At 42.2% G+C, this 17,285-nt stretch overlaps 1 protein-coding gene across 1 annotated transcript; it reads right to left on the bottom strand.

Moving 5' to 3' along the window:
* Positions 1-4,882: 4,882 nt before the first annotated feature.
* LOC138350420 (chondroitin proteoglycan 1-like) lies at positions 4,883-16,422 on the bottom strand. Its single transcript, XM_069301056.1, has 3 exons — positions 16,392-16,422; positions 10,074-11,052; positions 4,883-5,048 (listed from the first exon to the last, which is right to left on the bottom strand). The coding sequence occupies exons 1-3, from the start codon at positions 16,420-16,422 to the stop codon at positions 4,883-4,885; spliced, it is 1,176 nt and encodes a 391-aa protein (XP_069157157.1).
* Between the last annotated feature and the right edge of the window lie 863 nt (positions 16,423-17,285).

The following is a 17,285-nucleotide window of genomic DNA, read 5'->3' as shown; positions in this document are numbered from 1 at the left end:
TGCTAAAATCACAATTATAAAATTAAATAATCGATTTCTTTATATTGTATCACCACACTTGTGTATTCCCATACAGTGGTGTGCATCCTCGGCTCACATTCCAGGTGCCCAGATTCAGTCCCCCGGGGCAGAATAAAACAGAACACCCTGCAAGGTGACTCGAATTATTCCGGGTGTTCGCGCACCCGGCATAACTGATAGGCTAACCGTTACACCACCCAGACCCTTCAAAAGGAATGGAAACTTCGGAGTATTTCCGCAACATTTCCATTCCAAGGGAGCCGGTCGGCCGAGCGGACAGCACCCTGGACTTGTGATCCTGTGGTCCTGGGTTCGATCCCAGGCGCCGGCGAGAAACAATGGGCAAAGTTTCTTTCACCCTATGCCCCTGTTACCTAGCAGTAAAATAGGTACCTGGGTGTTAGTCAGCTGTCACGGGCTGCTTCCTGGGGGTGGAGGCCTGGTCGAGGACCGGGCCGCGGGGACACTAAAAAAAAAAGTCCCGAAATCATCTCAAGATAACCTCAAGATAACCTCCCCCGAGTCACCTTGCAGGGTGTGTGTCTAAGTTGTGTTTACCTCTCACTTGTGGTCTAGGCAAGTATATGTGTGTGTGTGTATATATATATATATATATATATATATATATATATATATATATATATATATATATATATATATATATATATAATTAATTATTAATTGAACTATGCAATTTGTAAAATAAGTCTCATAAAAGAGGAACAGAGGAAAATTGTCGTTTAAATATACAATTTTATTCAGTAAAGAAATAGGAGCCTGGCTTGGATTATAATCCAACATGCTTGTTTAAAAGTAAAAAGCTTGAACTTAAAGAATATATATATATATATATATATATATATATATATATATATATATATATATATATATATATATATATATATATATATATATGTTGTTGAATATGACCGAAAAAGTAAGATTAATAATTCTAACACGATTTTTTCAATATTTCTTATGTTTTCCTTCACTGTCGGTGGTAATGGAAATATCAATTCTCCAAAATTCATTTTTTATTAATGGTCTGACGCTTAGAAGCGTTTCGTAAGGGCTTCTTACATTCTCAAAGACTTCTGTACACTTAACACTACACTTATGATACACTCGATGCAGTGTGTATGAAACAATTGACATAACCCTCGCTTTTTATTGGTTTGGGTGAGGTGGGTATTGGGTGAGGTGGGTACATGAGAATGGAAGTAACTGCAGAGGGCCTACTGGCACATACGATGCGTTGAAGTGGGTAGAATATAGTTGTGCATTACTTGGCTGCCTCCTCATAACAGCCAATAACACACCAAATTAAAAATATTTGTCAAAACACTTATGTTATGGCTGATAACATAAAAGCTTGTTATTCATATTAAAATTTTGTCAAAATTATACCAATATGGCACTTTTAAATATTTCCCGTACCCCCCCCCCCCCCCCCTAAATAAAAAAATATGAGAAATCTTGAAATTAATAAGAAAGGAGACATTCAGAGCATTCAAATGCTATTTTTGAGCATCACTAATTCAACTGATAAATTTTCTCTTATTTTCTATTAAATTCAGGTCATTTGAAGAAACTGCTAAATTCATAAAGTGTGCAGGCGGATTAACATTAAGTAAGCTGAATTTGCATATGTTGCAATGGATAATCTTGAGAAGCAATTAATTTACAAACCGCTCAATTTGGACGCAACAAATTTGCCGGCTTAAAAACTGAAATAAAATATATTATAAGAGATTGGTTAGTGACTGAATTAACGCAGAAAATTGCCTAAAATTAATTTTTGGCAATGCAATTCCATTACTGAAACTTTTGAATGTCTTAAAAACCTCTCAATGGCAGTATTAACAGTATTTCCATCGACATATTCCTGCGACCCATTATGAGCAGTGATGAACATTGTCAAGTCTAATTATGGGAGTAGACTTACTGATGAAACTAGTGCTGTGTGAATAGCTCTCAAAACAACCCAATACAAATCAGATATATGTCATCCTTGTATAAACAAATATAAGATAGGAAAATAAGGTTATGTTTTTTAATCTGAAAAATGGTTATACTTTTACTTTCACATTTTTTGTTGCTTATAAGTTAAAATACTATTTTAAAGTTACGTTATTTTTCATTTACCTTGTTAAAAACATTGATATTATTTTTTTCAGGCTTTCTAAAAAGCTTTTATATTTCACTCATTCTGTTATATTGTTGTTAATAATAAAACAATAAATATACACGAAAATAAGCAACAGGACTGAATACGTTTCCCTTCAAACGTTCCTTACTACTGGTATAAGTTCATTAGTTTTACTTCTTGGGAATAACCAGTTATTAATAACACATTATTCCTAAACCTGCACCATTAAAACAATTCAGAAGTTATTGGTCGCCTAAACAGGCGTCTTCAAGAATATTTTCAAGGATTCTGTTCTCTTTCCTCCATAAAAAATGATAAAACACAAATTTAACAGCAAAAATTATAATGTGCAGCACGAGATTGCTAGATAATTTTCTTAGGAGATTACTCCCAATTGTGGTCTCACTTTCTCAACAAAAGGTTAGCCACCCCCCCTGCCCTAGGGGAGGCTCGGAAAGTCTAAGTACTGGCTTCCTGTCCCCAATAACTGTAATTATTTTGACTTAAAATCAAATATTCAGAACCGAAGTGGAACCTATCCTTGGTCGCCTCTTCGGGCCTTATCAAGATTAACTAATTTGAATATCATATTTGCTTGAGTTATGGACGCATTCAAATAACCTACACCTTCACTGTAAATAAGAAGCGCCTAATCGGCAAGAACATTTTGTAAGATGTTATATATACATATATGTATATATGCGAACAAGCCTGAATGGTCCCCAGGACTATATGCAACTAAAAACTCACTGAAAACTGAATGTATATGTATATATGCATATATACAGTGATTATACACTGAAACTGATGATCATGTGAGCTTGTAAGGGAAAACATACGTTTTTGTGCGTATAAGTACCAATTATACACGGTGTTTGCCTAGGCGTTCTATACGCAGCCGCCGGCAAATACACTGTACCCAGCAACTGGCAAAGTTGAGGTGTTATTAACTAAGAGAACATATGGCCAAGATATACTGGTTTAATCTTATAATCTTATTGATCACAGTTATACAACCCTGATTGTTGACAATTATACAACCCTGATTGTTGACAATTATACAACCCTGATTGTTGACAATTATACAACCCTGATTGTTGACAATTATACAACCCTGATTGTTGACAATTATACAACCCTGATTGTTGACAATTATACAACCCTACCTAATTATTCAGTTATACAACCCTAATTATTCACAGTTATACAACCCTAATTGTTGACAGTTATACAACCCTAATTGTTGACAGTTATACAACCCTAATTATTCACAGTTATATAACCCTAATTATTCACAGTTATACAACCCTAATTGTTCACAGTTATACAACCCTAATTATTCACAGTTATATAACCCTAATTCTTCACAGTTATACAACCCTAATTGTTCACAGTTATACAACCCTAATTCTTGACAGTTATACAACCCTAATTCTTCACAGTTATACAACCCTAATTTTTCAGTTATACAACCCTAATTATTCACAGTTATACAACCCTGATTGTTGACAGATATACTTAATTACTGACAGCTATTCACCCTTAACTGTCACACATGTGACCTGACAATCTCTTCTAATTCCAAACATTTTATTATGGATATGGGTAAAAAAAAACGGCGGTGTTTCACCAAATTGAACTGCATGGTTAGTACAGGGACGGACTCGCTTCTTGACGGTCGGCGTTCGATCCCCTATGGTCCAAGTGGTTAGGCACCATTCCTTCCATCCGTCGTACACAGATTCTTGTCCTCATTCATTTTCAAGCGCTATATAATCATACTGGTTTAGTTTGTCCTCATATCTCGATTCTTAGTCTATCTTATATCCCTTCTAAGTGTTATATAGTCGTACTGGCCCTTCAGTTTTGTCCTCATAATTTCCTTATGATGTTTAACTACGGTTACATATCACAGGTAGGAGAGGAGGAAATGTGTGCGTTGCAATAATTTGAAAATATGTGAGTGAAAAAAAATATGTGAAAATATTGTCCACGAGGACAAAAGTGCAATATTGGGGAGATTGGCCTCAATACCTACTGAAGCATTTCCTCAACAAACTTTTCTATATTCATCTTATTTGTTTCCAAGATGAAGCCAGTAAACTGACTTGGCAGTCAAGTCAATGTGTAAATCATTCAGTCAACAAGACAGAAGCAGGAATATTACTGTGTTAGTCCAGTCGTGGAGTCTGGCCTGGATGACGACGCTCGCTTGTGTAGATCAAGCGGCATATGTCAGGTCGCGTCCTCCCCCGACAGGAGCTTTTGTGGAATTCGGAGTAATTTAACTGTATATACCTTACGTTGAAAGGTTTCCCTGGAAACACAAACCGAAACTATCTCTATTTTCCGCTTGCTACAACTTGTAATAAAGTTGTTACATCTTGGCTTAACGTGTTTATGACTTATTAGAACGCTGTTACAACTTTCTATATTGGTTGTTATAACTGGTTAGGAAGTGTTAAAACTTGTTCGAACGTTGTACCAACGTCATAGTTTCGGTGTGTGTTTGGCGGGAATTATCACAGGGTGCTGCTCTGTGAACCCTTTGTGGAATGTGGAGTAATTAAACTAGATACAGTTCACGTAAAACAGAAGATCTGTCGTTAAATACAATAAGTCAGAAAATATACTCAATAAAATCCTATTATTTATTTAGTAATGTCAGAGATACTTTAAATATTTAGAAGTATAATATATATTTGTCCGAGATTACTTTAAACTTGGCCCGCTGAAGTGGGCAGCTGAGGTGGGCAGGAATACCGCCGGCTCAGACCAGCCATCAGCACGGTAACCTGCCTGCAGGAACGCTGAAGTGGGCAGCTGAGGTGGGCAGTAATACCACCGGCCCAGACCAGGTATCAGCACGGTAACCTGCCTGCAGGAACAGGCACAAGGTCACGAGTCTGGCCAGATATAGGCCGTGTCTCACTCAACCTGGCGCTGTAGGGAACCACACATTCCTAACATCCAAGTTATATAATGTTGTGCTAGTATAGGCACAACATCCTTTTGTGGGAGCCATACGGCAAAGTTTGCAAATATGAGGGAGACAGGATGTCCAGTAGCCCCGTGTGTGCTTAACATCCAATTTATAAAACATAAAATGAAAACAATGCAGGTGATGAGCCACAATAACGTGGCTAAAGTATGTTGACCAGACCACACACTAGAAGGTGAAGGGACGACGACGTTTCGGTCCGTCCTGGACCATTTTCAAGTCGATTGAGAATGGTCCAGGACGGACCGAAACGTCGTCGTCCCTTCACCTTCTAGTGTGTGGTCTGGTCAACAAATGAACACAATATTTACACACATAGGGAAAGGGGAACCAGAGGCAAATGTACGCAGTGTATCCGCCTCTTGCCGACGACACCCAAGTGACGTAACACAACCTAACTTAACAACCCTCTAGTAATAACAGCTGTCTAACCCATTGTCGTATGCAAAGGACAATTAGAAGCTTAAAATGATGCTCCTGAAATTATTCTATGCACAAGTAACCGCATAACGTGTATAAATACATTCACCCTGCAGGGTTCCTTGCTAAAAATGGCCGCACACAATCTTAGACCAGAAACACCACCTCAGCTCACCTGGGCCCCACCTTAGCACCACAAAAATGTGACTTAAATATGCGTACACAAATAATTAGCCTACTTACTCAGAGCCGGCTCACCCACACACATTCACTCATGCACATGTGAATCATCTGGTTGATGAATAGTGTTGTAGCTGCCCACACTGCTGTGTTGTAGCTGCCCACACTGCTGTGTTGTAGCTGCCCACACTGCTGTGTTGTAGCTGGCCACACTACTGTGTTGTAGCTGGCCACACTGCTGTGTTGTAGCTGGCCACACTGCTGTGCTGTAGCTGGCCACACTGCTGTGCTGTAGCTGCCCACACTGCTGTGTTGTAGCTGCCCACACTGCTGTGTTGTAGCTGCCCACACTGCTGTGTTGTAGCTGGCCACACTGCTGTGTTGTAGCTGCCCACACTGCTGTGTTGTAGCTGGCCACACTGCTGTGTTGTAGCTGCCCACACTGCTGTGTTGTAGCTGCCCACACTGCTGTGTTGTAGCTGCCCACACTGCTGTGTTGTAGCTGGCCACACTGCTGTGCTGTAGCTGCCCACACTGCTGTGTTGTAGCTGCCCACACTGCTGTGTTGTAGCTGGCCACACTGCTGTGTTGTAGCTGCCCACACTGCTGTGTTGTAGCTGGCCACACTGCTGTGTTGTAGCTGCCCACACTGCTGTGTTGTAGCTGCCCACACTGCTGTGTTGTAGCTGCCCACACTGCTGTGTTGTAGCTGGCCACACTGCTGTGCTGTAGCTGCCCACACTGCTGTGTTGTAGCTGCCCACACTGCTGTGTTGTAGCTGCCCACACTGCTGTGTTGTAGCTGGCCACACTGCTGTGTTGTAGCTGCCCACACTGCTGTGCTGTAGCTGGCCACACTGCTGTGCTGTAGCTGGCCACACTGCTGTGTTGTAGCTGCCCACACTGCTGTGTTGTAGCTGCCCACACTGCTGTGCTGTAGCTGCCCACACTGCTGTGCTGTAGCTGCCCACACTGCTGTGCTGTAGCTGCCCACACTGCTGTGTTGTAGCTGCCCACACTGCTGTGCTGTAGCTGCCCACACTGCTGTGTTGTAGCTGGCCACACTGCTGTGTTGTAGCTGCCCACACTGCTGTGCTGTAGCTGCCCACACTGCTGTGTTGTAGCTGCCCACACTGCTGTGCTGTAGCTGCCCACACTGCTGTGCTGTAGCTGCCCACACTGCTGTGTTGTAGCTGCCCACACTGCTGTGTTGTAGCTGCCCACCTGTAGCTACGACTCGAGAGTCTGGTTATGCAGAGGTTTCCCCACACAGGACCAATCACAGTACAGTTTCTACTACAATATGGAACTCTTACCACTTGACTGGGTAAACTATGGGCTTCTCCGATGCCACTGGGAGTGACGGAGGAAGGGTTACCAGAACCGTTGGCGACAGGTCAGCCGGTCACACCTTCACTCTCTCACTCCATCCAGTATAGACACGAGATCCACCCGTGATTGTACTGGCCATGTGTATCAACTGCCATCTGCCAGTATGACCAGACATTGTATGTCACCACACACATGATATCTGAACTGCCACTGTGATCACTGATCCAGAGACACCCGACACGAGACACTTGTGTCCTGGGATAAAGGTAATAGCCTCAGCACTCAGTGCTCAGTGCACAGCATTGCACAACACTGCACAGCACAACACAACACGGCAGCGATGGGGTACAAGTCTAGCTGAGGATCACCCTTTTTCTCACAACGTTAAAGTTAATAACCTTAGGAAAACATTGATACATTCTTATTCTCAGTAGTTAGGTCTTCCTAAATGCTGTCGTGTAGAACAGTGGCCTTCGTCCCTTATTCACAACCGAGGGCCTGGCTGAGTCAATTCTCCTCCCCCCCCCCCCCGTCCGGGCAGAACAGAAACAGCTGGGCACATTTCCTTACACTTGATGCCACAGTTCACCTTAAACAGTTACCCGGGAGTTATGCAACTGTTGTGGGTTGCATTCTGAGGGAGGTCAATGGCTGGCCTAGAGCGACCTCCATAAACCTAAGTACTGGCTTTCTGTTCACCACAACCGGAATTATAATATGCAAACTTATTATATTATAATGTGAGCCAGTATTCATCAAGCATTTGTGTGTCCATATTATATATATATATATATATATATATATATATATATATATATATATATATATATATATATATATATATATATATATATATATATAGGGAGTACCACCTCTAGCTGGAAGAAGGGGGACCCATAGCCTCGGAGGAAACCACGCATAACGCATTAGAGGGAATGTTTAGATCCCCTCCAATACAGTTTCTGTGTGCTTTTCTCCTACCACCCCCTTCCTTTTTTATTTTTTGTGCTTTATTATGCATTTGATGGTTACAAGATATACATGGGTTGATACAAAAATAATAATGCAAAAAGGTAATCCCAGTAATATTTGTATATATATATATATATATATATATATATATATATATATATATATATATATATATATATATATATATATATATATATATATATATATACATTCACAAACAATAAGCATATTACAGAACATTCTGTGTGATAAACATATACATTTCTTCCTTTACACATGCAGTATGTTACTAGACGCTCACACATATACTTTTATGACTAGATGCACAGACAATTTGCAAAAGACATTCAGATAGTTCAAGAAAGTTTACAATGTTGGTGTAAAATTCTTATATCTCTCCAGAATATCATCAATCTTTCCGTTGTGACACATCCAGGGTATTTGTTCAGGAACAGTTCTTATCTCAGTGTTTCTATATACATCAATCAACGGACCATCAAGAACATAATGGGTGAGGGTGTGAGACCTTAACATACCACATAGTTTACACTTGGTGTCATTATCATTGACACCTGTCCCATATTCCCTGTAATATTTGTACCCAAGCCTGTGTACAGAGTCACTCCAAACATTTCTCATTTTACCAGAAGTGAAATGTTGGTGTTTTGACTCACATACATGTAGTGGTGTATGGTTTGACTTCCCTCATACATTATACCTCTCCTCGCCACGTCTGTCTGTGCCGGAATATTTCTAACTTTGCGTCTTATATGTCAGGTCAGAATTATTAAAACACATTCAGTGTCAACTTGTGGTGTTAATGTGGCGCGTGTGACCAGGTCATCCGCCACCTCGTTGAGCACTAGTCCAACACGATATGGAATCCACAGGCTTTGTACTGCAAATAATCCTGGCCCAGGTATAGAAAGAGGGTTGTAGATGAGAGGAATGTTCTGCTAACTGCCATTATCGAGACCAAACAGTTTAACAGGTGACAAGAGCTGATGAGTACATACGTCAGAGAGTTTATAGTGACATACATATATACATACATACATACATACATACGATGGATTTTAACGGAACCTCCAGGCTAGCTAGGTTGGCCCTCCCAGGGCCAACAGAGGGAGATTGATTTAAACGGGCCATCCCCCCCCCCACCTCCCCCACCCTTAGTACGAGCCAACAGACCTGCTGTAGTGTTCCATAATTTATATGCCTTACTGTATCACAACTCATCCCCTGCATGTGTTCACTGGCATCTGTAACAAGGATCATTACCCCTCGTATTGCCCTTTTCAAAGTCTGATGTCCTTGGATGACATTCACTTGGAAATTCACCAAATACGTTGTTTCACTTGGCTAGAGTGAACCCTTGAGACAATCCAGGTGAAGGTTATCAACAACATTAAGTTAACCTTTGAGACAATACTGATGAATAGCTTCACCATGATGAAGTGAACTAGCAACATGTAATAAATGACTTCTTATAATACAGATTAAAATACTTGAGAGTAAAGTTCAAATCTGAGAAGGTTAAGGTTTATAATGAGAAAAAGAAGAGAGAAATTTTGGGGGGCTTTTACAAAGCCAGATTAATATATGGGAAATACATTCAATTAAAACTAAATCATTTGAATTCAAACATTCTGAATCCAAAGAACTATATTCCTGATTGAAGGTCAGTCAGCAGACAGGTTAAGTTTCTTAAGAGTTTCTTGCATTCGAGTCTCTTTGTTTTGGCCGTCGTGCAGACAACAGGCTTCCTTGTCCAGGCCATTAAGTTTCAGAAGACTTTGCTCTTCCCAAATGTAATGGTCGCCAGTATCACCAAACTACTGCATCAGGACCAGTCACTATACAGTGTTAAGAACACCTGAACCTGCTAGTTTTTACCTCCAGTTCATTTGACAATTCTGACAAAACGGGTATAACCAGTTAACTATACCCCAACACACTCACAACATAGCTACTTGTTAACGCGATAGCAATGCCAAACGTAACAACAATTGGTACAACAAATGTGTTTGTTGTACCAATGTCAACAAACGTAACTATTTCAACAAATGTTGTACCAACGTCAACAAATGTTGTAGCAATGTCAACAAATGTTGTACCAATGTCAACAAATGTTGTAGCAATGTCAACAAATGTTGTTGCAATGTCAACAAATGTTGTAGCAATGTCAACAAATGTTGTTGCAATGTCAACAAATGTTGTAGCAATGTCAACAAATGTTGTACCAACGTCAACAAATGTTGTACCAACGTCAACAAATGTTGTAGCAATGTCAACAAATGTTGTACCAACGTCAACAAATGTTGTACCAACGTCAACAAATGTTGTAGCAATGTCAACAAATGTTGTACCAACGTCAACAAATGTTGTAGCAATGTCAACAAATGTTGTAGCAATGTCAACAAATGTTGTACCAATGTCAACAAATGTTGTAGCAATGTCAACAAATGTTGTAGCAATGTCAACAAATGTTGTTGCAATGTCAACAAATGTTGTACCAACGTCAACAAATGTTGTACCAACGTCAACAAATGTTGTAGCAATGTCAACAAATGTTGTACCAACGTCAACAAATGTTGTAGCAATGTCAACAAATGTTGTACCAATGTCAACAAATGTTGTACCAACGTCAACAAATGTTGTACCAACGTCAACAAATGTTGTAGCAATGTCAACAAATGTTGTAGCAATGTCAACAAATGTTGTAGCAATGTCAACAAATGTTGTAGCAATGTCAACAAATGTTGTAGCAATGTCAACAAATGTTGTAGCAATGTCAACAAATGTTGTAGCAATGTCAACAAATGTTGTAGCAATGTCAACAAATGTTGTAGCAATGTCAACAAATGTTGTAGCAATGTCAACAAATGTTGTAGCAATGTCAACAAATGTTGTAGCAATGTCAACAAAGATTGTGGATACGTTGTGTGTTTGAAGGGAGCCACCCCCCCCCCCCACTCCTTTGGCATTTGCAACGATATATCGATTATGAATCTTTTTATGATGGACGCCCCAGCAAAGTTGCTGGGTAACTTCCTAGCTCTACCCCAGCAAGCTACTGGGTATCTTCTTGAGGTTATCTTGAGATGATTTGGGGGCTTTTTAGTGTCCCCGCGGCCCGGTCCTCGACCAGGCCTCCACCCCCAGGAAGCAACCCGTGACAGCTGACTAACTCCCAGGTACCTATTTACTGCTAGGTAACAGGGGCATCAGGGAGAAATAAACTCTGCCCATTGTTTCTCGCCGGCGCCCGGGATCGAACCCGGGACCACAGGAACACGCGTCCAGTGTTCTGTCCGCTCAGCCACCGGCTCCCTTAACTGCTAGCTCCACCCCCACCAAGCTACTGGGTAAATGCTAGGTCGAGGGTTGCAATGAGATTAGAAGAGGTCATCTCAGTTGCTTGTCCTAACGCCACAGGGAGCCGGTCGGCCGAGCGGACAGCACGCTGGACTTGTGATCCTGTGGTCCTGGGTTCGATCCCAGGCGCCGGTGAGAAACAATGGGCAGAGTTTATTTCACCCTGATTCCCCTGTTACCTAGCAGTAAAATAGGTACCTGGGAGTTAGTCAGCTGTCACGGGCTGCTTCCTGGGGGTGGAGGCCTGGTCGAGGACCGGGCCGCGGGGACTCTAAAAAGCCCCGAAATCATCTCAAGATAACCTCAAGATTCATATTCAGGTCGAGTGAGATCAAGAGGTCAAAGTTCTAAATGTGATTTGATTTTGAGTAAATTTGGCTCTCTGTGACGTCTGTGCGAATACGTAATTTACTAGGAAAATGGCTTCAAATTAAATTTTGAAAAATACTGCATGTAATAGAGGGCTGCATTAGATTACAACACCCACTTCGTTCAAATAAAATTGTATTGTACATCACCCTCTTTGTTAAAGTGACCGTGGTTGTATTATACAACACCTTCTTTATTGATTTAATCTGACTTTTTTACAACACTCTTTTTAGTAAGTTGCCTACTAATGTGGTACAAAATATTATCTCAAATACTGTACAAAACACAATTGTATTATAAATTATCACCTTCGTCACTGTTCACACTACAGTTGCCTTAGTTATCACCCCAGCCAACCCAATATTCTGGGTGGATATCAGAATATCCACCCAGCCACTTCATTATTCTGGGTGGATATCAGAATATCCACCCAGCCACTTCATTATTCTGGGTGGATATCAGAATATCCACCCAGCCACTTCATTATTCTGGGTGGATATCAGAATATCCACCCAGCCACCGCTAACGCTGAGAGGAGGATCGCATGTGTCAAGATCCCAAGAATTAGCCACACATGACAGGATGATAACCGACTGTTATCGCTAAACACAACACATAGTGTCTATTGGCGCCAAGGTGTACATGGTATTGATTAACATTATACACGACTTGCATGTTTAAACCTTCAGGTAATTATTGGTGCAGCCTAATGCACTTGTCGGCACACGCGCACGCACGCACGCACACGCACGCACGCGCACGCACACACGCGCGCGCGCACACACACACACACACACACACACACACACACACACACACACACACACACACACACACACACACACACACACACACACACACCACACACACACACACACAACACACACACACACACACCACACACACACCACACACACACCACACACACACACACACACACACACACACACACACACACACACACACACACACACACACACACAAATTATGAGAAGGATTAAAACAGAAGAGGACTGTTTGAGGCTTCAAGAAGACCTAGACAAGCTGAAGGAATGGTCGAACAAATGGTTGTTAGAGTTTAACCCAACCAAATGTAATGTAATGAAGATAGGTGTAGGGAGCAGGAGACCAGATACAAGGTATCATCTGGGAGAGGAAATTCTTCAGGAGTCAGAGAAGGAAAAAGACTTGGGGGTTGATATCACGCCAGACCTGTCTCCTGCAGCACATATCAAGCGGATAACATCAGCGGCATATGCCAGGCTGGCCAACATACGAACGGCATTCAGAAACTTGTGTAAAGAATCATTCAGAACTTTGTATACCACATATGTCAGGCCAATCCTGGAGTATGCAGCCCCAGCATGGAGTCCATATCTAGTCAAGGATAAGACTAAACTGGAAAAGGTTCAAAGGTTTGCCACCAGACTAGTACCCGAGCTGAGAGGTATGAGCTACGAGGAGAGACTACGGGAATTAAACCTCACTTCGCTGGAAGACAGAAGAGTTAGGGGGGACATGATCACCACATTCAAGATTCTGAAGGGGATTGATAGGGTAGATAAAGACAGTCTATTTAACACAAGGGGAACACGCACAAGGGAACACAGGTGGAAACTGAGTGCCCAAATGAGCCACAGAGATATTAGAAAGAACTTTTTTAGTGTCAGAGTGGTTGACAAATGGAATGCATTAGGGGGTGATGTGGTGGAGGCTGACTCTATACACAGTTTCAAGTGTAGATATGACAGAGCCCAATAGGCTCAGGAATCTGTACACCTGTTGATTGACGGTTGAGAGGCGGGACCAAAGAGCCAGAGCTCAACCCCCGCAAACACAACTAGGTGAGTACAACTAGGTGAGTACACACACCACACACACACACACACACACACACACACACACACACACACACACACACACACACACACACTGCTGAGATGGCAGGACACGAGATTGAACCCACACACCGTATCGGGCCTGATAATGACAACAAGCGCAGACCTGTTCAGGAGCAATGTTCTAATGAAGAGTCAGTCGACTACATGTTAAAGCACGAACATTTACTATGGTCAGCGAAGGCTATTATAATGTGTTTATAGACAGATACATGACCAAAGACGAACAACAAAAAATGAAGTAGAGAAAACTGACCCACCATGGCCCCAGCACCCCTTCCCAACTCACCCCTCTCAATCTTCCCCACCCCTTCTACCCTCAACAACTATACCTAGCTGTCCCTTCCATCCCCTCTGTAACCAATTCCATCTGCTCCATCCCACCCTGCAAAGCCCCCTTCCTTCCCTCCGTCTCCAAACCCTCATCCCCCCCCCCTTTGCACCTCCTCTCCTGTATGACCCCCCCCCTCCTTACCTCACGACCCCCCCTTCACCTCACGACCCCCAGCCTCTCTACCCCTCACCTCTCCACTGCCATCAAACGCCCATTCTCTTACACCACTCCCATCCTGAGCCTCTGCCCCTGGCACACCCTCTTTCTGACTCCCAACCTCACTCTACCTCTCAGATCAGCCCTCTCCCCCCCTCTATGCCTCCCAGACCCTCCTTACCCCTCAGACCCACTATACCCTTCAGACACCCCTAGCTGCCCCGCCCCCTGGCTCCCAGATCCCCTCAGCCTCTCATCCCCCCTCCCTATTCCCGGGCAATTCCCACCTCACAATCACTTATTGGAAATAGGACTGCATCCATCTCTCACCTGCAGCACATACCAAGGGAGACAGGCAGGCAGATATGCCAGAGTTATATGAACTTTGGTAACAGTTTCCAAGAAGAGGTTCAAGATTTGGGACACCAATGCTGATGGGGTATCCAATAAAGCAGAGGAAATAAAAGAAATGGTTAGTGAAGCAGGTCCAGACATAATTGCAATAGTGGAAACTAAAATAAATGATATGATCTCAGATGCAATCTTCCCAGAGGGATAACAAATGATTAGGAATGAGAGGACACTGAGGCAAGGAGGGTTAGTAGCACTCCTCATAAAGCAGAAATGGAAAATTGAGGAACTAGAGAATTGGGGAACTAATGGAAAGACAAGCTTTATTCTTTGAATTCTAACAGGTGATGGGAAGAGGATTGTGATCTTGATAATCTACAATCCCCCACCAAACAGTAGAAAGCCCAGCCAGGAATATGATGATAACAACAAGACATGTATAGATGAACTGCAGAGGGCAGCAACAACAGCTCCCAGAATGAGAGCGAAACTGTTGGTCATGGGGGACCTCAATCACGAAGAGATCGATTGGGAATCAAAAAATCTCCATGATGGGGAAGAAATATAGGGAAAAAAATGAGTGGAAGTTATAGACAGGAATTTCCCAACACATGTGAATGAAGACACAAGGGAAAGAGGAGGGGAACACACCAAGCCTATTAGACCTGATTTTCACCCAGAATGAAGAAGACATTACGAATATGGAACATGAAATACCACCAGTGACCATTGTGTCCTAGTCTTTGACTAAAAGATCGAGCTAAAAATTGTGACCACGGGGCAGGAGGTCTGGGAAAGGAGAGTAGACTATAGGAAAGGGGATTACAGAAGGATAAGAGAATATCTGGGAGAAGTGGAGTAGGAAGAAGAATTAAGAGGAAAAACAGTGCAAGATATGATGGACTTGGTCAAGTGGAAATGCGAGGAGGCCGAAGAGAGTTTTATACCAACAGTAAAGGTAAAAAGTAAGAGGGAATATAAAACCCCATAGTTTAATAGACAGTGCCAGGAAGCAAAAATGAGCAGCAGGAGGGAGTGGAGAAAGTACAGAGGACAGACGACAATAAGATTAGGTGAAACAGAGGTAGGAATGAATACGTTAATATAAGGAGAGTTTCGTAAAGAAATAATTAAAAATATTGCAATGAAAGCAAAAAAGCAACCTAAATTACTAAATAAACAAACCTAAATAAACACATTAATACAAGGAGAGCATCAGAAAGGAATTATGATAACGATATTTCAATAAAAGCGAAAGGGTAACCTAAAAGCGATAAAAGGTAAGAAGAGGTGAGGAGTAAGTGTAAAAAGTAAAGCATGCCAGTCGGGACTAAAGGCAGCTCCCAAGATTAAAGATACTAAATAAAAACCACAAAAGGAGCTGAGTGTAAACGTGATAATAAGTAAATAAAGACAAGAACAAGAGAGAAGAGCCAATGTTGACGCGCGTGCAGGCTATCTTGAGGTTATCTTGATATGATTTCGGGGCTTTAGTGTCCCCGCGGCCCGGTCCTCGACCAGGCCTCCACCCCCAGGAAGCAGCCCGTGACAGCTGACTAACACCCAGGTACCTATTTTACTGCTAGGTAACAGGGACATAGGGTGAAAGAAACTCTGCCCATTGTTTCTCGCCGCCTCCTGGCTGGTTAACATCAAAGACTTCACCAGTGGTTATAAACCCCACTGATCACCCCACCGGCGAGGCTCGTGTTGTGGGAGCTCGGAGCACCGTGAAGTATATTTCACCATCAGCCCTTACGAGCCACTAGTCAATGTAAAAGGGAGAATTTTTCGGATAAACACAGGATTTACGCAGCATTTCCGTGCCCACTTGCGAGACCTTTATCTCTTACGTCGGTCATGGCCGCCTACTTGGTATTTATCACACAATTTACGAGGTCGTCCACAAGAGTAATAACCCTGGGTTGAGGGCAATCGTTCAGCGCTTGGGAGCTCGTAAATTGCTTAGTGAATACCAGCTGAGCCGCCATGATGGAAGCAACAAATCACGTGACTAGCCTCACTAGTGATCCAGGGTCTGTCAAACATGTTCCCTAAACAAATATTTCACGGCCTCCGTCCTCTGCTTGTCATAAGAGAGATCCGGGTTCAGTCCTAGGACAGAAACAGTTGGCTACGTTTCCATACACCTAATACAACTGTTCACCTGCTGGTAAAATAGGTACCAAGGAGCTTGACACCTAATACCACTGTTCACCTGCTGGTAAAATAGGTACCAAGGAGCTTGACAACTGTTGACCGCAGCATCCTGGGGAAGCCCGGTAATTGGCCATTGGGGAAAAGGGGGGGGGAGAAGTCGATAAGCCTAAATACAGGTTTCCTATCCTCCAGCATAGGGATTATACGGAGATTGAATTGAATTTAGTTTCAATTCAGCAAAAAGTATGTGACTAAGCCCCTTACATATGGCGCTACATAGTCTCCCCGGCTTGGGGAGACTATGACTTCTTTAGATAATCTTGGATAATTTAGATAATTGGGAGACTTCTTTAGATAATCTTGGATAATTTAGATAATTGGGAGACTTCTTTAGATAATCTTGGATAATTTAGATAATTGGGAGACTTCTTTAGATAATCTTGGATAATTGAGATAATTGGGAGACTTCTTTAGATAATCACATACTTAAGCCCCTTACACTCTCCGCTTGTGAGTGGCGCCTCAAGGCTCACAGAAACCTCTCATGTCTTAAACTAAATGTCAC

The sequence above is a fragment of the Procambarus clarkii genome, chromosome 45, assembly GCF_040958095.1.
Source record: "Procambarus clarkii isolate CNS0578487 chromosome 45, FALCON_Pclarkii_2.0, whole genome shotgun sequence".
NCBI classification, from domain to species: Eukaryota; Metazoa; Arthropoda; class Malacostraca; order Decapoda; family Cambaridae; genus Procambarus; species Procambarus clarkii.
Note: the sequence above shows the minus strand (reverse complement) of the source record. Positions and strands in the feature narration are given on the sequence as shown.

Coding starts and splice junctions, on each gene's coding strand:
- LOC138350420 (XM_069301056.1), bottom strand. CDS start 16,422: ATGACCGACGTAAGAGATAAAGGTCTCGCAA. Junction 11,053..16,391: donor AAGAGATAAAGGTCTCGCAA/GTGGGCACGGAA, acceptor CAAATGCCAAAG/GAGTGGGGGGGGGGGGTGGC. Junction 5,049..10,073: donor GTTGTACCAATTGTTGTTAC/GTTTGGCATTGC, acceptor CTGTTCCTGCAG/GCAGGTTACCGTGCTGATAC.